Raw genomic sequence first — 20752 nt, forward strand, 5'->3', positions numbered from 1 at the left:
AGAAGAGTGTGTGTGTGAGAGAGAGAGAGAGAGAGAATTTTAATACGGGAGAATTCCTGGTTTCGTATTGCAGTGTATATAAAAAGGATGAATGAGTTTAAAAAGAAAAGATGTGATTCTGTAATAAATATGTACCCTACAGATTACACAGCCCAGATTATTATTAAAAATAATTACTACTTCTGTATTTCAGATTACTGATTTTTGGATCCTATGAAAGAGAAACAAATGTTCATTGCACGTTTGAGCTGAGCAGTAATGTCTGGGAAGAAAAATCTCGGAGTTCCATTAAAACGGTAAAATGCATACATATTGTATTACTATATGACAAACTCTCATATACTCTTTCTAGACTATATATGTTCATTATTCATAACTGGTACATCAAGTGCAGTCAGGGACTGCTAGATACCAACTTTTGTCGCTAAAGGCCTGCTTATCAAAAAAGACGCACGTGAATGACGTCCATGAGCAATTACCACCACAGTGCTGCTTGCTCATATAAGACCCAATTTTAACACACACATGAAGTGCACAACTGCGCATATGCATTCGTTAAAAATTGGACCGTTGAAATGCTTAACAGTCCAAATGTACAGGAAAAATGATGAAGACATTACATGCCTAAAGAACTAATTAATAAGAGTCTGCAAAATAATAAGAGTTTGGGTAACAGAAGTACTCCTGACTTTTACGGTAGTGTAGAATCATGTATCCTATCTGAGCTCTCCTGTTAGTTTAGCAGCACACAATCCACAAACTACTTTTTCTTCTTGTCAGGAAGAGTTTCTCAAACATATAGTGTCTTTGAAACATATATTGCCTTCAAAAAATGGAAACAGTTGTAATTTCAGATCCTATGATGGTGGTAGTAATCAAACTGTGTTGGGATTCTGCTGAAAAAGTGAATTTTTAAAAAACCTTCATTTTAATAAATATTTGTAAAAGTTGTTTAAATATCTTTCTCTATTATGTTTAGAGCCCAGTGGTACTTGTTCGGGGCGGCAGGGGGGAGAAGAAGGTTAAGGTGCTCCAATCCTCTCCCCTCTCCTTTTTGCTCAACAAGAATAGTACATTCTGCTTCTTCAGTACTACTGATCTTTGCTTATCAATATTTTTTCCAATATGAGCAAGCAATAAACCCACCTTGCATCTCTTCATAACTGCTAATATACTTCCTTAGAAGTTCTGTGGGCAGAATTCCTTGTGAAGTGAATTGTACCATATTTGTGTGAGGAGATTGCGGGATTGGACCCAATATTGCCAGCAGGTCCTTATCTGCGTGGTCTTGTTGATATGTATAAAGTTGCATGACATTTGCCTGATCTGTGCCTTAGCAATTGTGTCTACATTGATTTTACACAAAATTATGCTGACAGCATGTGGTAATAAGGACATTCAAATTCATGCCCTTTTTCAAAGAATAAATATTTTCTTTAAAATCGGTATGGGCAGGAATATTGTTATGCCTGCCTTTCTCGTGCTTCTTCATTAGCTGTAGAAGTTGAAAACGACTAATTCTCATTGCAGTAGTACATTTTTGACAGCAGGTGGCAGTATAGTGAAACTGATGGCCAGTTTGAGAGAGAAAAATAGTTTCGGACCTCCAGATTTTCAAAAGAGCTCTGTTCCTACTTAAGCACCTGAACACTTTTGGAAATTTTGTCCCATAATGTGTTTAAAAAAAAATTTATGTAGATAACTTTCAGTGCCATAGTAAGCACAGTGCAAACTGTGAATTACCTACAGCTGAGTTGTTAAAATGTTTGTGGTACATTGATAGCAATCCTTTGAGTGTTTAAACAAGATAAATATGAAAAGAACTCTATTGGAACAACACTAGTGTTGTTGGCATAAACTAGGAACATTTTTTGTCACATAAGGTGGAGGTGATGTATGTTAGAGAGCACATATCGTAGCACTGGAAGCTCTTTAAACGTTTTTGTGTGTGGAGTTGTATGGCTTTCAACATAAAATACTGCACACAGCAATTTAACTTTGAGAAATTTCACACAACTTAGCTAGTTTATGAAATCTATTAATTTAACTGAAGTATGTTCTCGGTGTGTGTATATTACAAGTCTGTAAGGTAAGAACCACATGTTCTTTGGGTGGTAGAACGTCTATTCCACTTCAGGTATGTGCATGTCTAGTGCGCCAGTCAGATTTTTCCCTTTGCAGTATTGTCACATGGAGACCCTTTGGCAAAGGGTCCCTGTTCTTTGCAAATAACTCGTGTCTCAGACGTGACAAAATCACTACATCAAACACATGTCTTACAGACTATCCATAATGGATATTGTGTTGTAAGGTTCCTACAGAAAGCTTGTAACTTAGCAAGACTCAGAATCATTGCAAGAAGTACGTACGGGTTATATTTTCAGAAATATCAAATTTATTGAAAGTACATTTTATGATATTGGAGTAAAAGTTAGTCACCAGGGGATAAAATGTCTCATTATGGGCCCATTCAAGTATGAGAGGGTTGTTACCCCTTAGTGGTCTAGCCTTGCTCCACTCCAAAATTATCAGAGACCACTGCAAACCATCAAAACCACTGGGAGGTTGTAAAGGAACACTGCAACAAGACAGGTTTGCCCTGTCTATGAAAAGTGACAAAAGACTGTTTCATTGTAACACAGGGTGGGGAAAAGCACTCTGAATCCTTTCACTGAGGAGACATCTTGGTGAAGAGGGATGTTCAAATGGAAAAATTGGATCTTGGTTCCTGTGAAGCCAGCCAGCTCTACAGCAGAGACTGAACTTTGGGCAGGGAAACCCACTTTATTAGATAGGAAAGATAACGAGTAATAACTGTAGATCCAGGTTTGTGTGTTATGATTTTGTGTTGTATCATAGCCATTTGTTTTCACCACTTTCTTGAATCTAAACTCCATTCTTTCTTAAACCTGTTTTTGTTTTAACTGCTCACAAGTGCTGTATGATTTTTTACAAGAGTGGTGATTTAAGGTAAAGCTAGTAAACTGGGGCACACTGCTCCTTTGGGGACAGAGGGTCTGGGATTTCTGTGAGTAGCCAATGTCAGGGGTTGGATATTACGTGGGAATGATTCAAAGGGACTTGAGTGCATTTATTGTTAACCTGAAAGACACAGACAGGGCCCATGTAGCCCAGAGGAGAGTGTTTGAGTGGCTAACAGGTAGGTTAGGCTGGTGGTGTTAGCTCCCTAACACCCAGTTACCACAGGCAGGTCTACTCCTTGCTAGAGGCAGTGGGTAACAAGGTGACAGTCCTGTGTACCATGAAAATTGTCACAGGTACTCATTGGGATAGCATATGCGCTGCCTTGTGTTGCTGCTAAATGGTATAAAGCGTTCAGTTGCCACCAGTCTCCCTCCGATTCTTCTTACTGTCTGTGATTGGTAGTTGGGGTGTTAGTTTATTTTTATTATAGTTAGTGTACTCATCAATAGTTACTTTTTTAATTTAATTGGTTTTACTTAGGGAGCTGTTTGTTCTGGTTACCAACTCTTGGTATCGAGAAATCCTCTGTCTCCAGACTTTTAAGCCTTGCACTGGCTTTGAGAAGTCTGTGCCATTAAGTGACCTTCTTTTCAGTATCTGAAGTGCTTAGGTGAGGGTTACATCCAGGACAGGTGTCAAATATGTAAAGACTTCAAGCCCCGATTAAGAAAGATAGAGAGGTAAGACTGCATCATCTTCTCATGGAGGCAGCCTGGTGTCCACTGTCAAAGCCTTCCCACTTAGGATGGGTACTGAGCACATCTGCCCCTGTCAGAAGTGCCCATTCAAACATTCTGTGCCCTTCTTCAGTGCCAAGGAAAAAGCATAGGTAGCATGCTTCCAAGGAGCCAACCTCCTTCAAGAAATCAATGTCCTTGGAACAGTCCTCAAGGAAACAAGATGGAGGATAGAGATAGGGAGGGGCCAGGTAGGACAGTCTCTGTCAAGGTGCAATACAGCTTTGGGTATTTTGTGTCACCAGTGCAATTCATTTCAAAACATCCTGGGGATTCAGAACAATTTTGGGCAGATTTTTCAACAAAGATTGCAAGTAGTCTCTCAGGGCACATACAGTTAAGGCTTATTTTTCAGACCTGGTGTTGAGGGTCTCTCAAATAGACCTGGTTGCTACTTGCCACAACAAGAAATTCTAACCCTTTTGTTAAAGGGCAGGTCACAGTCAGGGATCTCTGACGGATGCTTTCATGTTATCCCAGAAAGACAATCTGAATTATGTTTACCCTCCTGTTCCACTCCTTTTCAGAGTGTTGCTGAGGATCATGCTCACATGATCCTCATAGTGCCAGTGTGGCCTTGACAGTATTGTTTTTCCAGTCTGCTGATTCTCTCAGCCAAGGCTCCTTTGACACTATCTCCAGAGCCAGACCTGATCTCCCGGACCACGGTCACTTGTTAAATCGTAGTCCAGATGCTCTTCGTCGTACAGCCTGGATGCTCCAGGGTTAATGCCTCAGAAGGTAGATTATTCTGGGAATAGACAGCCTTTTAATTAGATAGTCTTACCTGTTGAAGTAGAAATTATTTTCCATATGGTCATAGCAAAGGAGTATTTTGCCAGTCTGGGCCTGTATACAACATATTCTGGACTGTTTTTGTTCTACCTGAAATAACAAGTCCTATCTTCTTAGCTCTATCAGAGTTCACCTATCTCTGCTTTCCACCCTCTAGTTGTTGGTCAGTGTCAATTAGGTTCTTAAACCATTTGGTCATTTTATATCCTCAGATGGCAGATGTTATTTCTTCCCTCTTCATCTGTCAATTTTTGGTATTCATTACCTCTGCGAGAAGAGTGGGGGAATTAAGGCCAGTGGTAGCTGAACCTCCTTACAGTCTTTTATAGGGACAAAGTATACCAAAGTCCACATCCAAGATTTTTGGTTTAGTGTTAGACTTCCACTACAATCAAACAGTATACTAATTGACTCTCTTCCTAAGCCCCGTTCTCATAAGAATGTGGAGAGGCTCCATATGTTGGATGTTAGAAGGGTGTTGGCTATCCTGATCCAGGTCATGAATCTATTTCCCAATGTTAAGTATCCGCACACCTTCTTGTCAACTGTCTACATGGGCCATCTTGATTATCACTACAAAAGTTTTTTTTCTCCTGCTGATAATAGCTCATCTCAATTAATTAGCCTCTTACTCCACCTTTTCATGTTCTCTGTATGTGTGTATATATACATCTTCTTACTATATGTTCCCTCCTATGCATCCGATGAAGTGGGCTGTAGCCCGCGAAAGCTTATGCTCAAATAAATTCGTTAGTCTCTAAGGTGCCAGAAGTACTCCTGTTCTTCTTTCAACTTCTTTGGTAGTTGCAGACAGGATGAAGGGCCTTTCTACCTCAGCGCAGAAGATCTTGTCCTGGATTTCCTCCTGTATATACCTGTGCTATGAAATTGCCATCATAGCCCTGCCAAGCAGGGTGGTAGCACACTCAGCAAGATCTCATGCAGCTTCTGCAGCATTTTTAGCTCAATTGTCTATGTCAGAAACTTGTAGGACTGCAGCTTGGTCATCAATATGTACCTTTATAACTCCTTATGCCATATCAACATTCCAGAAGAGACTGTTGCCAAGTTTGGACAAGTAGTCCTTTATCTGAACAATGACTGGAATCCGAAACACATCTCCGGTTTGAACTGCTTGTGAGTCACCTGAAGTGGATGTAATCGCCTGAAGAAGAAAAACATTTACTGACCTGTTCTGTAATTGTTGTTCTTTGATATGTTACACCTGTCTATTTCACAACCCACCCTCCTACCTCTCTATATCAGAGTCTGTCCCATAAAAAGGACTGGGGGGGCGGGGGCAGCAGTTGGGGCTGGCTCCACACTTTATACCATCACTCAGCAGCACGAGGCAACAGAGGGTGTGTGCGCTGTCCTGAGTGGTACTGCTAAAAGGAATCTCCAATTCTAGTGCACTGGGCATAAACACAACTAACGTGGAATGGACATACGCAACACATCTCAAAGAACATCAGTTACAGAACAGTTAGTAACCTGTTGTTGCTTGTTTTAAAGTAAGCTATTTTAATTGACAAAGTAATAGCTTGGATAGAAAATACTTCTAATAAAACTTGCTTCTTAATTCAGTTGGGAGATACTATTGTGGGGTGAATTTATCTGATCATCAAAATTCCAAAGGATACATGGGAAGAGGAATAAAATTCAGTGACTTCGTGAGTCTTGGATCTTGGACACATACAGTAAATGAGTTATATAGCTGTATACTAATATAAGGCGTGGACAAATATGGCACACACTCTAAGAAGAATGCTCCTTTGTTAGCATATCTGGTGTTTGGGAAGGTGGTGTTACTATGCTGACAGTGAAACTCCTGTTGGCATATGCTGCATCAACACTGGGGCTCTGCCAGTATAGCTAACCTAGTAATGGATTTGTAGTGTAGACAAGACAGATTAAGAAAAGACTAGATGTGAAATACCAGTTTCTACTGTGCATGCCAGAGGAGGGACTGAGGGTATGTGTACACTGAAATAAAAGACCTGCAACACAGCTGACCCAGGTTAGCTGACTTGGGCTCAGGGGGCTCGTGCTGTGAATCTAATAAATTGCAGTGTAAACCCTTAGGCTGGAGCCCAGGCTCTGAGACCCCACAAGTGGAGAGAATCTCAGAGCTAAGGCTCTGGCCCAAGTGTCAGCACTCAAGTTTTATAGCCCCGTGGCCCAAGTCAGGTGACCAGTGCTCTGAGACTTGGACCTGTGAGTTTTTTATTGTAGGGTAGACATGCCCTGAGGCTCTGTGGTGTGGCTCGAGCCCACAGTAAAAATTCTGGGTGAATCAGTCAGAATGCCAATTGAGGATTCTGATGTGTACTCCCAGGAACAATTGCTCCAGTACCCTTGAAGAGTGTAGCATGCTTTTCACTCAGCCAGATCTGCAGATCATTTGTGAAGGTGGTGGGGTTCGTCAGGGCTGGCCTAAAGAGAACACAAGGAGGAACTGTAATGCTCAGTCAAATTCTGGCCAACCCCTGTTCAGAAATGCAAGAGTCAAGGAAAGGCTTGTTGCACCCTTCCTTCCATTGTGTACTCCTGAGACTTGGCTAGAATTTGGCACTATGAAAGCCAGTATTGCCAACCCCAAGCATGCAAAAATCATGAATCACACGACAAAACATCATGAGATTTATTTTAATATAAAAATTTTGGCTCTTTATTGATTTGCGCTGTGGTGTTGGTTTTTTTGGGGGGGGGGGCGGGGGGTTGGCTTTTTTTGGTAGAGTCTTTAGGGTTTGCTCAGGTCAGAATTTTCTCCACAACCTTGAGGGCTAGATACTTCTTTTAAAAAAAAAAAAATACTTGCCTAATCAAACTCCTTTAGGAGTTGTCGCCTTAAGAAAAACACCAGATTATTGCAAGAATAATGATAAAATCGTAAGAGTTGACAACCCAATAAAACAAATAACATGAATTTATTCAGTATACTTGAATCTCTTAACACATAGTAATGACAAGTCACTCAATAGGAATAATTGATTGAATATTTGGATGGGAAGTTGTAACTCAGAATTACTTGCTCTTCCGAACAAGAGAAGCTTCCTGAGCTCCAACATTAGTCTATGCAGTTGACTTTTGGCTGTATTGGGGAGATATTATTCATTGGTAAGTTGAGGATTTTGTATTACTTCTAGGTTCTCTTTAACATTTAAGCCTCCTCTTAATTCCAGTCAATTCAGTAGCAACTGAGATAAAATTGTTAGAATGTATATCAAAGAGTCCAGAAATCTTAAAAAATGAAAATAGACAACTTAGGGCAAATGAAAAAATTACATATGTTCAATTTTAGAATTGTTTAATTCAGAAGAGCTTTATAACCACATGAAGGCACAGCATCTGATTTGTACTGTGAATTATGTTCTACTGTTTTCATAAGAAAAATACTCATATTCTGTAGTTATTGGCATTTTCATTCTTTGTTAGCAGTGATAAGAGATTAGACAGCTTTAATACTTCATAATGAATGGTGGTGAGACTCTAATCTGATCCCTTTATTTATGGAATATTAGTAGGTGTCACAATTAGTTTTGAAAAATGATGCTGTTATTAAACATATCCAGTGTGTTACTGAAATGCCTGTTATAATAGAAAGGGGTCTGATGCCTCCAAGGTATTTATCAGATCATGTTCATAGCTCAAATTAATAATTTGAGAGATGATTTGGCACATTCCCATACAAAATCCACACACTACTAAAAACATGAATAGTGTAGACTGGTGGAATTAATGTTAATTTCTGAATGTCATAATTATGGATAAATAGTATTGTAGCATCATAATTATACATAAATAGTATTCTGTACCTTAGAAGGGAAGATCATTAAAGATGGGTGTCTTGCGACACTTCACACTATTTATTTATTTATTTATTTATTTATTTTATTTTTAGTATACAGATATTAACTAGAAGCTGTACCTTGTATGAGGTGTAAGGGTCATAGCTTTTTATATAGATGTTTTGAAAGTTGTCCACTAAAATGGAAACTAGCTTTTTCAATTAGGTGGGTACATACTAAAAGAAAAATTTGTCCTATGCTACATTTTATCTTGTTCACGTAGTGTGAAATCCTGGCCTCATTGAAATCAATGGTAATTTTGCCCCTGACTTCATTAGTGCCAGGATTTCACCCACAGTAATGTGTAAGATTAGCAAAGGTTTTTTCTATCCAGACTTTTAATTATCTTATGAAATAAAATGAAAATAACTCCAGATAACAAGTGTATGAGTTACAGAAATGGACCCTAAAGTGTTAGGTTTTTATTCCATAGAGTTTTGTTAGTTCAAAATCAGCTGTGGAGATTAATGCCTTTTCTGAGTGGGTATCCTTCCAAACCCCCAGAAATGGCCATATAGTAGCACCACACCTTTCTAAGAATAGCAGCATTTCTGTGCCTGCTCCCAGCAGAGTAGAGCAGGACAAACCTAGAACTGAGCTTTGAAGTTCCTAGGATGTTAGGATTTGTTAATATAAGTAATTCTGCAACACTTGGGGGGGGGAGGGGGAGGGAAATAGTGTTTTCTCTTTCTTTGCACAGTCTTTATGCTGAATAGTTCAGCCTATGTATAACCACTGTAGATCGTTGTCTTCTAGGTGTCTCATGCCCAATATGAGCATGGAAACTTTAAACTGGATAACTTTTGCATTTGCTGTTTGTTCGAAAGTAAAATAATAGAAATAGTAGTGTGCATCATTAGTTCAGTTACTATCTACATATTTTTCTGCTGTTGTTGTAGTACTGGACCTTTTGAGTGAGACTGCCAATTTTATTAACTTATTAAATAATGCCAAATGTGGGGGAAACGTAGATAGACTAATACCTCCTCCATTTTTCTTGGGACTCTTACAAATTGGATTCAGTGCCTCTGGAGTCTAGAGACTAGCTTGTGCCTGTCTCCTCCTGTTTTGATTGTATTTCATAATCTGCATGTCACCAAATACTCAGCTGTTACTGGCATTGTGAATTGTATAAAAGTATTGACTTACTGGGGTATATACGCTGTTTTAAAGACTTGTAGAAAGAAATTCATCTCGGCCTATCCACTGTTTCCATGATTAAAAAGCAGACTTCTAATTTAAAGGTCAAACACCACAGAAAAGAGAAGACAGTTGTTGTTCTGAAAATAGTTAAGTAGATAATTTGAAAGCTCTATTTTCAGCCAACAGTGAGGTCCAGACAATACTTAGTATGCCTGTGTGCTTGTATTAATAAAGGAATAGTTTTTCTCCTAATAGGCTAGGAGAGGAATTTGCATCTGATCATTGAGTCCTGTGGTGGGGCGGTGCCCCACCCCCATGCCAGATTGTGCTACAACAGGCCAGAGCGGCTGTGCAGGGTGGCATCCAATCAGGGAGGGCCTGTTAGAGAGCCAATCATGGCTAGGCTAGGCCCTATATAATGGCTGCCCAGGAAGGGAGCAGGCAGTCTCTCCCAGGCCTTCAGAGGGTGAAGGTCTGTTTCCTGCATGAGGAGACCAGCACCAGGGACAGCGTAATCCTGGGCAGGCTTGGGGAGCAGAAGGGAACTCCTTCCCGGTACCTGCTGAGCTGCAAGCCCTGAGAAAAAGGGCCTAGCCAATGCAAAGGGGCCGAAGGGGAAATGTCCAGGGAGAGAGATGGACAAAGGGCGAGAAGGGGGGCAGGCAGGAAGGCAGCTGCCAAAGGGTCCCTGGGTCGGGACCTAGAGTAGAGGGCGGGCCTGGGTCCCCCCCCTTCCACTTCCACCTGGCCATTCGGAGTGGCCATCACGGACTGCACCAGACCCCTGCCAAAAGGGGTTAAACTTTGGGGTGTGGTTGGCCATTGTGGTTGGGCAAAAAAGGACTGCTGACCACACCAAACCCCCAGAAGGGGGTGAGATCGGAGCAGTGGGCACGGCCGGAGGGCAGTGTCCTGAAGAGGACGCCGCTGAGCGGGGAGCAACGTGGGTCCAGACACCAATGGAGGGCAAGAGACGGACGGGACACCACAAGCGAAGGGCGCTCCACATGGACTGAGCTAATTCCCAGAGTCAACAGCATGGGCACTGCCGGAGGGCGGTGTCCTGAAGAGGACGCCGCAAGCTGGGAGCAACGCGGGTTGAGACGACAATCTAGGGTGAGAGACGGACAGGACATCACTGGCAGAGGGCACTCAGCATGAACTGAGTTAATTCCCAGAGTGAACAGGAGGAGGTGCTGCGGTGATGAGTCCCAACCCCGTCACAAGTCCCAAAACATATAAACAACAAATCCTTACGGTATGTATAAATTTTATGTTTCGCTAAATAAATACTTCCAGTTAAAGAAATGCATTTAGAATACCCCATCCAGCAGAATTTTGTCTTTCCAGCGGTTTCACAAGGTTTCTGTGAGTTTTAGACAGAACAGCCATGGAGAAAACTGCAAATTTATTTGGGTAAATTTTCCAGCATCCTCATCTTCCAAAGAGACGCCAGCAAGCACTTACTCTACTGAGCATTCGGGGAGTCAGTCCTCTGAACACTTACATATGTAGGGAAGAAGATTAGCTGCTTCAGTGTGCAGGTCTTGTCCTCTTACCTGGCAAATAGATACCTTCTAGGATTACTATAGCAGGGAAAAGGCTCTGCAATTAGGGGCTTCAAAGCAAGCTAATCTTTCAGTTGAATGGATTTGTCAAGATTTGCAGCCTTTCTGGTAGATTTTGTGGCTGAATAGGGCCTTCGGTGAATTATCTGTATGCAATTTTAAAAATTGTTTTAGGCAAGACAGTTGATGTGCTTTAAAAATAACAGGCCATATCTTTTTGTGGAGCTTCATTTAAATAAATTATAGATTTTTTTTTTAAAAAAAAATTATATTTAAAGGTATCTGGCATAGGAACATGTGGATGTTAAAATGAGAAAAATCATATAAATCAAATTCAACACCCATTGAAATGAATTGCCTGGAGATACTGAACTGTAATGTCAAATTTGAAGTGGCTGTGAAACACTAATTTATAAATATATAAAGCCAAATGCCTCACAGTTAGCATTTTGGTGTGCTTATTTAACAGTCTGCCATTTGAGAGTTTAATCCTATCAAAAGAAAAGAGGAGGATTAAAGCAAGTAAAGGTTTTTGAAAATGTCACTTTTTATGAAAATTCATGGTCTTATAAAGTTTGATAATATTTGTAAATACAATGGGGAATAGGTCTGAGATTTGCGCTTTACGTAATATTCTGTAATCTGTCTTTCAAATAAACTTGAAGGCCATCAGGTTTTTTTTCCTCTATTCTTGAGCATTAAACATTTTTAACTTCAGGCTTCAGATAGCTTTTCTACTGCTTAACCAGAGATTTTCCATAAAATTCTACTGTATGTATATATTTTTCTGTAACAATGTTGGAACTAGTTGTTTTTTTTTCATGCATGTCCAAACTTATGTCTACCTTCTTGAATATGCACTTTAGGATAGTTTTTTAATATGATTACATTAGGCCATATTGTGACTGGAGAAACCTTTGCCTTCTCTGCCCTCCTATGACAGGATCAGGGACAATTGCAGACCCTGTGCTTGAGCATGTTGGGGATACTTCGTCACTGTTTTGGGGACAAACATTGCCCAAAGGGGAAGGGGAGGAGGCAGGTTCCATGGCTGTGTATTTCAGTTTCCACACTAGTTGGCAGAACAGGACAGCTGCATCATGTGCAACTTATGTAATTCTCCTCCCCTCCCCCCCCGCCCCCCCAATGTGTCATGAAACCCAATCTCTGAGGCAGAGTCCTTCCAAGATTTTCCCTGCTGCAGCTCTATACAACCCCCAACCAAGGGCTTTTTAGGTTACAATATAGCCTGTTAGATTTGAAAAATAATATGCCACACAAAAACTGAGTGCTTCACTTCACAATATTAATTTTAATTCAGAAGTTAGAAAATCTTCTAGTGGGAAAAGTGTACTTTTTAAAAAAAAACTCCATATATGCTATCAACGAAACTCATCCGATGAAGTGAGCTGAAAAAAAATGCTCATGAAAGCTCATGCTCAAATAAATTGGTTAGTCTCTAAGGTGGACAAGTCCTCCTTTTCTTTTTGCGAATACAGACAAACACGGCTGTTACTCTGAAACAAGTTTTACTCAGCGTCTGAGAAGAAAATGCATTTCCAGCCAAAAACAAAGCGAATAAAAATTGCTCCGCCCAAACGGTGAAAGAGTCAAAGTTCATAAGCAACTGAAAATACGTGGGGGCTTAAGGGATTATGTACCCTAATGGGTTGCTGCTGCTGCTCATGTTGTCATTACAAAAGGTGATGGGATCTTGTATATCTCATGCTTCATAGTTGCTACATTCTCTGCAAGGATGATGCTGGCCTCTCACTGATCCCACAAGAAGCATATATGTTCCAAACGCATCTGTGAGGTCTCTGGGGGTGAGAGTTGTGCCATCTCTTCTTTATGGGGTTGAGGTAAGTGGTCTTCCACTTGGAGATGATTCCTCTGAGTGTTCCATGAGGAAAACCTTGCAGAGGCTTCTTACAGATGGGTAGTTTGGGCCTTCTGTTCTTTTAATACTTGTTAAACTCATTAAAGGCAAAATCCATGCTAACAATGCAGCTACACTTTATAAAGGTCAGTGACATGATGACAATTTTTTTTGTAAATCTTTAAGTTCTATATTTTGCATTTTTAATGACTGATTTAATTAAGTCTTTCTGAAGGCTCCTATTCTGAATAGCAAATGTAACGGTTTTCCTGGTCAAATTTTTAAGTTGTCATTATGCAAATTGTATAAACAAATCAAGTTTCTCATACAGCAATACAAAAAGGCAAGTAAATTGAACATGATCTTTCCCCTTGAAGCAGATGTAAAACCCAAGAAGAGCTGTTCTATTTTAGCTTCCACAGATGTATTCTGCTGACAATCCTTTTTGTATTCTCATGGTAATCTGCTCTGCTACACGTACAAATATTGGACACAGGAAGGAGTTTTAAGTAGGTTTTGCAGACAGCTGTGTTTCTCATTTGCAAAGAAATTGATTTACAGTGATAGCTGATCTCACTAAATAAATAGGTGGCCCAGGCATGAAAGCTAACTTTGTTTATATAAACAGTATGGCCTATTGTAAGAGAGATAACAGTGTTTTATTGACCAGGGTAAACAGATGGTTTCTGGGTAATTTGGTTCGTTTCTGGAATGACTTTCCAAACTATTTGTGTGGTGTCCTACTGTGAAGTGCTGCAGCCATTGTACTCAAATTGATGTCTGTTGTTTGTAGTTGAAATGAGAAAAAACCTTTCCAAATACATTCTGACAAAACAATCTTTTTTTTAAAAAGTAGTTGTCACCCACACTTCCCCTTAGTGCCCCTATATTCCATGTTCGTTTATAAAGGCCAAGATTTTCAAAAACCGATTTTTTCTGGGTGCTTCAATTTTGGAGCATTCAATGTGAAACACCTTAGATCAGAGTGGGTGCTGAGCACTTTCTGAAAATCGCACCCTCTGAAATGTGTCAAGTTAGGCACCAAAATCACTAGTCACTTCTGAAAATCTTGGCCAAATTGTCTAACACTTTCATAGGTTGATGGATTCCAAGGTCTGAAGGGACCACTGTGATCGTCTAGACAGACCTCCTGTATAAAACGGGCCATAGAACTTCCCCAAAATAATTGCTTGAGCATATATATTATAAATACATCACATCTAGATTTAAAAATTGTCAGTGATAGAGAATCTATCACAACTGTTGGTAATTTGTTCTAATTGTTAATTACTCACCTTTAAAAAATGTATGCCTTATTTCCAGTCTGAATTTGTCTAGCTTCAACTTCCAGCCGTTGGATCATGTTATTTCTTTCTCTGATACACTGAAAAGCCTGCTATTAAATATTTGTTCCCCATGGGTAGAGTGGCAGGGCATGGGCCCTGGCCTATTTGGGAGCCCCTGTCAGCAGGAGGCCACAGGTGCCAGACCTGTAGCCATGTCCCCTGCCTCTTCTCTCCCCCTCCTGGTCCACCGCCATGCTCTTTCTCTTTCCCCTGAGACCCCACCCCCTGGTCAGGCCAGAAGCCGGGTTGTGGTAGGCTGATCATATCCCCTCACGGACCTAGCCCATGCCCCTCTTATACCCCCGACCCGCGCGTGGACTTGGCCCGAGCCCCGTTGCTCATTCCCAAAGCCCCTTTTTGGCAAAACTAGGCATTTATCCTATTTGTTGTTGCCAACTGATCATCAGTTTTGCCAAACAAGTCAGGATGTCCAGGCAGGGCTTAAAAAGGGGACTGTACCGGCCAAAACAGGATGATTATCCTAGGCTTTGGTAAGAGCCACCCAGGGAGACTAGGCCACTGTGGGGAGCCCCAGCCCCTCCACCTGCCTTGGGCAGGGAGCCATGGTGCCTGAGAGCAGCCCCCAACCCATGTCCCTGCCCCCTGGGGCACACCACCTAGGCAGGTGGATGTTCCAGGGCTCCCTGGAAAGCTCTTACCACAGCCCCTTCTTGCCTGGGCAGGGTTTTGGGGGGCAGAGCCTGGTAGTGTTGGGGGCCCAAATATTTTGTGCCCAGGGCCCCAAAAAATATTAATCCGCCTCTGTGTGTAGATACTTTATAGACTAATCAGGTCATCCCTTAACATCTTTCTTGAATTGTGGGCACCAGAACGGGACACAGTATTTCAGTCGCAGTTGCACCAGTGTCAAATATAGAGATAAAATAACCTCTCTACTCCTACTCGAGATTCTCCTGTTTATGCATCCCGGGATCACATTAGCTCTTTTGGCCAAACGTCACACTCTGAGCTCATGTTCAGCTAATTATTCATCATGACCTCTAAGTTTTCTTCGGAGTCACTGCTTCCCAAGATAGAGTCCCCCATCGTGGAAGTGTGGCCTACATTCTTTTCTACATGTATACATTTACATTTAACGGTATTAAAATGCATATTATTTGCTTGTGCCCAGTTTACCAAGCAACTTTGAATTAGTGACCTGTCCTCTTCATTTTTAACCCCTCTCCCAGTTTTCGTCAGCTGCTGACTTTATCAGTGACTATTTTATGTTCTCTTCCAGGTCATAAATAAAAATGTTAAGTAGTATAGGGCACAGAACCAATTGCTGTGAGATCCCACTGAAAATACCCCCACTCAATGACGATTCCCCATTTACAGAAATATTTTGAGACCCATTAGTTAACTAGTTTTAATCCACTTAATGTATTCCATGTCAATTTTATGTTCTATTTTTAATCAAAATGTCATGTGGTACCCAGTCAAATGCTTTACATGAGTCTATTACATCAACACTGTTCCCTTCATCAACCAAACTTGTAATCTCACCTAAAAAGGATATAAAGATAGTTTTGTCATGATCTATTTTCCTATTGATTTGCATTAATTACATTTAATGTTTTATTAATCGAGTCCTGTATCAGCTGCTTTATTATTGTGCCAAGAATCACTGTAAGGCGGACAGGCCTATAATTACACCGATCATTTAGTTTACCCCTTTTTAAAAATTGGCACATTAGCTTTCTTCCAGAACTCCACCAGTGCTCGAAGACTTATTGAAAATCCGCATCAATGGTCCATCGAGATCATCAGCCTGTTCTTTTAAAACTCTTCGACGCAAGTTATGTGGATCGGCTGATTTTTAAAATGCCTGACTTTAGTAGTTTAATATCCTCCAGAGATATTAGTGGAATGGAAAGATGAAATGTTATCCCCATATGATGAAATATAATCTGTTTTTCCCCCCCAAATGCAGAGCTGAAATATTTGTTGAACATTTCTGCCTTTTCTGTATTACTATTGATGATTCTACTATTTCCAGATAGTAATTAGCCAATATCATTGTCAGGATTCTTCTTGCTCCTAATATATTGTCCTTAACTCTGATGGCCATAGATTGCTCCTTGTGTCCCTTTGCTTCCCTCAGGAATTTTAGAAAAATAAATTCTGATTTATATTCATTATTATCGACTTCCCCTTTCTTCCATTTGTTGTATATTATTATTTTTATTTTTTTATAGCTGCCTTCACTTCCCCTCTAAACCGGGTTGTTTTTTTAAGCAGTATGGCTCTCTTCCTTGAGTGTGGGATTGTGGCTTTTTGGGTGTCTAATAAGAAATACTTGAGTCACAATGGGCCAGATCTTCAGATCGTATAAATTGTCGCACTTCCATTGAAGTGAAGGGAACTATGCTGATTTATACCAGTTTAAGATCTGGCATAATTACTTATTTATAAGGGAGTACTGGAGAGAGAGGTAGAATTCATGTATAGCTTATTATATATTTTAGGAAAGAAACACTTCTGTTTTTTAATATCAAGATAAAACAAGCAACTTATATGGTCTCTTTGAGACTCTCTCTCTCAGTGCTGCTGATAAGGGTAGAGTAGATGTAAAACTTCTCTGTATACAGTGCTCAGTTATGGAGCAAGGGCATCGAAAAATAACCACTCAGCAAATGTTTAACTCTTCTTATATACCAAAAATATCCAAATCAGAAACACTTGGATTAAATCCATAAACTATAAATGTATCTAGTTTTAGAAAGCCTCCTAATTACTGGAGAATTTTAGCTAGTTAAATTACCCAATAAAGAAATCTCTTTAAGCATTAATTACAATACTGCAAGGCTGGAATATTTTTTTTAAAGTCCTTTCATATAAGTTTTGACATGAATTTTAAAAAAAATTCTTCATCTTAGCCAAACATTTAACAGTTCTTATCCAAAAACCAAAGTCTCATATTTTTAGGTTCCTTTTTTCTTCTTCTTCTTCAGCAGACACATAAAATATCAAATATCATTGTGAGGTAAAATGACAACATCAAAGCCCATGTGTGTGTTTTCAGCTTCAGGGCTTCTAACTTGCTACCTTTTAGCTGCATTTTCCTGGTCACCGCTGGGAACATTAATCTCTTATTAAAGTGAGAATTCTGTTTTCTTTATCAAATCATGAACATATTTGTTGCCTGTAAATGAGAAAATAGTTCTGCATTTTGAATGAAAAATTTATTGCTAATCTTAGATCAATTTCTATGGATTTTAGAAGAAATATGAAAAATCGTTTCAGTGCACAAAAACAGTTCAGAATTAGGGCCTGATGCTAGAATCACTCCATCTAAAATTGCCAATCCACAAGTAGAGTGATTACCATGCCACACTATTCCTAAATGTAATCTTAATTTCCGAGTGTTTCCACCTGTTCATTTTCACAGTTGCACACAATCAAAGTTTTATATTTAATTTGATTAGCTGTATATTCAGTATTGATGTTAAATAACACATTGAACTGATTCTGATTTCATATGAACTGATGTAACTCGATTGACTATAGTGGAGTTATTCCTTATGTACATTGGTGTACATGAGATCAGAATCAGTCCTGTTTTTCTTAGTCTGTACTTACGTATTAGTGTGCTAATCATGACAGTATTTAAATTTATAAACATGTGCTTTAGGAATAGCTTTTCCTCATTGTCTTTCATTATATTCTCAAACCTTGATACTTATGGTGCAAATGCATCCACTTGCTCTTGAACCATTTTCCCATCAATTCAATTGCTGTCGGCTCTATAAAGAGATTTCAGAAGAGTCCCTGAAATACCCAGTGTGTCAAAGCTATGATGCGCAAGGGAGACTAACCAACCACCATGACAGAATTTAACTGTCGGCAGTGCTCCCTTACTACATCAGAACCTGACCAAACAGACCCTAATAGCCATGAATGAGACTGGTGGCTTCTGTTGCAAGTAATTTATATCTCCCTACTCTCCTCCCCCAGTATCTCCTCCCCATCTGATTGAAAAAGCTCAGTCAAAGAAGAAAAGCATCAAATCAAGATAAATACAAAAGAGATCTGAGTAGGGACAGTCAGCCACAAGTATAAGTACCTAACAAAAAATAAAGGAACATGGCTGTTATAGTGCTAGTCTGCCCTCCCTGCCCCCACCTCACCTCTCTGTATGATCCAACATTTTTTTCTTTTACTCACTCCTATGTACTCTTGTTCATGAAATCCTGTGAATTCAAAATCAAGATTTTTGTATTTGCCATCTTCACGAGCTAGGAAATTAATACATATAAATAAAATTGGTGTCATAATAAAAAAAAAAATGCCAGATACACTGCAAGTTTGTAAGTTCCAGTTTGTTAAACTCTAAGTCAAAGTATGGTCCTTCTGTTGTTTTATTGTCAGAAGACAACCATCCACAACAGCCCCCACACCACTGAACTTTTAATCAAACTTACTGCTACAGAGAAGCCTGTTTCTGCAGTATTGGCCTTTGTCTGCCTTGACTGAAAGTGGGTCATACTTGTATGTATGAGCAGGGAGTCACTTGGCACCACACTGTTTACGTGTGACCTTGGTTCATAGTCTGATTTTTTTTTTAAGACTTTCTGCATTACTAAAGGTACAAGAAACCTTTTAAAATAGTAAAATATTAACAAGTTACCCTTGCAACCATCCATATTCAGTATCTGAAGGTAATGAAATATGCATTTTGTGCCATGACAGAAATGAAGACTGTTATCTTGACAGTCCAAACACTGTGAAGATCATGACATGTTAAAATTCTATTGTACAGTAGTGCATTGGTCAGCTTTTATAGGTGTGATTGAATAGTAGAGTACAATAGGCAAAAACAAAGAATTTAACCCCATCCGCATCCGTCTTGAAGAGAGGAGAGAGACCACCAGTTAATTCACTCCATTGAGGCTTCACTGTCAAATGTAAGTAAATAAAGTCTGTACCCAAACTGTGAAATCTCATGATCAGTTAGTGAAAACAAACATTGGAATAGCTTATTGGAGAGAAGTAATTTTAAGATCTTGTCAATTTTTTACTGTATTGACTTATCGACCTTTTATTTAAAAAAAAACAAAACAAGGAGTACTTGTGGCACCTTAGACATGCCCAAATAAATTTGTTAGTCTTTAAGGTACCACGAGTATTCCTCGTTATTTTTGCTAATACAGACTAACACGGCTACCGCTCTGAAACCTGCCACCTTTTATAGTTGCACCACAAAACCCTCTGCTTGGTATTAAAGACCTTAAAACTATCTTAGGCCTTGTCTACACTGGCAAGTTTCTGCGCAGTAAAGAATCTTTCTGCAGTGTAACTCCCGGGGTGTACACGCTGCCTAGCCACTTAGTGCGCAGAAACTGCACAGTTGCAATGCTGTAAAAACACCCCCCTGACGAGAGGCGTACAGCTTTCTGCGCTGGGGCTACAGCGCTATGGTGCCAGTGTAGACACCCTGGTCGATAGCAGCGCTGTGATAGGCCTCCGGGAGCTGTCCCACAATGCCTGTTCTCACCTCTCTGGTCATCGGTTTGAACTCCAGTGTCCTGCCAAGAGGTGACCAAACGTGAGCCCCACCCCTTAAATTCCTTGGGAATTTTGAAAGTCCCCTTCCCGATTGCTCGGTGACACGTGCAGTGGTCTCAGCACATCTTTCCAGGTAACCATGCCTGCTCCACGCACCAGGCGATCCCCCGCTTGGAGCAATGCCAAGCTGCTGGACCTCATCAGCATTTGGGGAGAGGTGGCTGTGCAGTCCCAGCTGCGCTCCAGCCATAGGAATTATGATACCGACAGACAGATTTCACGATGCATGACAGAAAGGGGCCATGACTGGGACACACTGCAATGCAGGGTCAAAGTGAAGAAGCTGCAGAACACCTACCACAAGGCACAGGAGACAAACCGCCACTCCGGTGCTGGGCCCACGAGCTGCCGGTTCTACAAAGAGCTGGACGCGTTACTCAGTGGCGACCCCATCTCCACTGCCAAGGCCACTGTGGATACTTCAGTGGTTCACATGCCAGTTGAGAGTAGACTAGCCAGGAGGAGGAGATCTTGGATGAGGATGGGGAGGGGAACCCAGATACAGAGGACGACTTGGAGGTCAGAGATGCATCCAGCCAGGAGCTCTTCTGTATCCCAGAAGAGGCTAGCCAGTCACAGCTGTCGGAGCTTGGCAAAGCACAAACAGGAGAGGAAGCCCCTGGTGAGTGTCTTTGATTTTGGGAATCGCTGAAGCGAGTTGTTGGGGGCAGGAGGGTTGCAGAAAGCAGGCTTGTGTCTGTATGATGCGCGTACCAACACATGCCTAGTCTGAGCGGCGGAACAGGGTGTTGATTGACTCCCTCTCTTCACGGGAATCTCCCTCAGAGATCTCCACGAAACTCTCATGGAGATACTGGGCAATCTGCTGCTGCAGGTTCTTTGGCAGAGCTGCTTTGTTTCTTGCCCCATTAAGGGTAAG

The 20752-nt window shown here is 40.6% G+C and overlaps 1 protein-coding gene across 2 annotated transcripts in view; it reads left to right on the forward strand.

The window, feature by feature from the left end:
* Window positions 1–20752, forward strand: part of PDZD8 (PDZ domain containing 8) — a 148331-nt gene that overhangs the window by 62043 nt on the left and 65536 nt on the right. For both annotated transcript variants that reach the window (XM_073354247.1, XM_073354248.1), the window contains one exon: window positions 194–296. In XM_073354247.1, coding sequence (XP_073210348.1) covers window positions 194–296 — 103 coding nt within the window. The remainder of the gene's footprint in view (window positions 1–193; window positions 297–20752) is intronic.

The sequence above is a fragment of the Lepidochelys kempii genome, chromosome 7, assembly GCF_965140265.1.
Source record: "Lepidochelys kempii isolate rLepKem1 chromosome 7, rLepKem1.hap2, whole genome shotgun sequence".
NCBI lineage: Eukaryota > Metazoa > Chordata > Testudines > Cheloniidae > Lepidochelys > Lepidochelys kempii.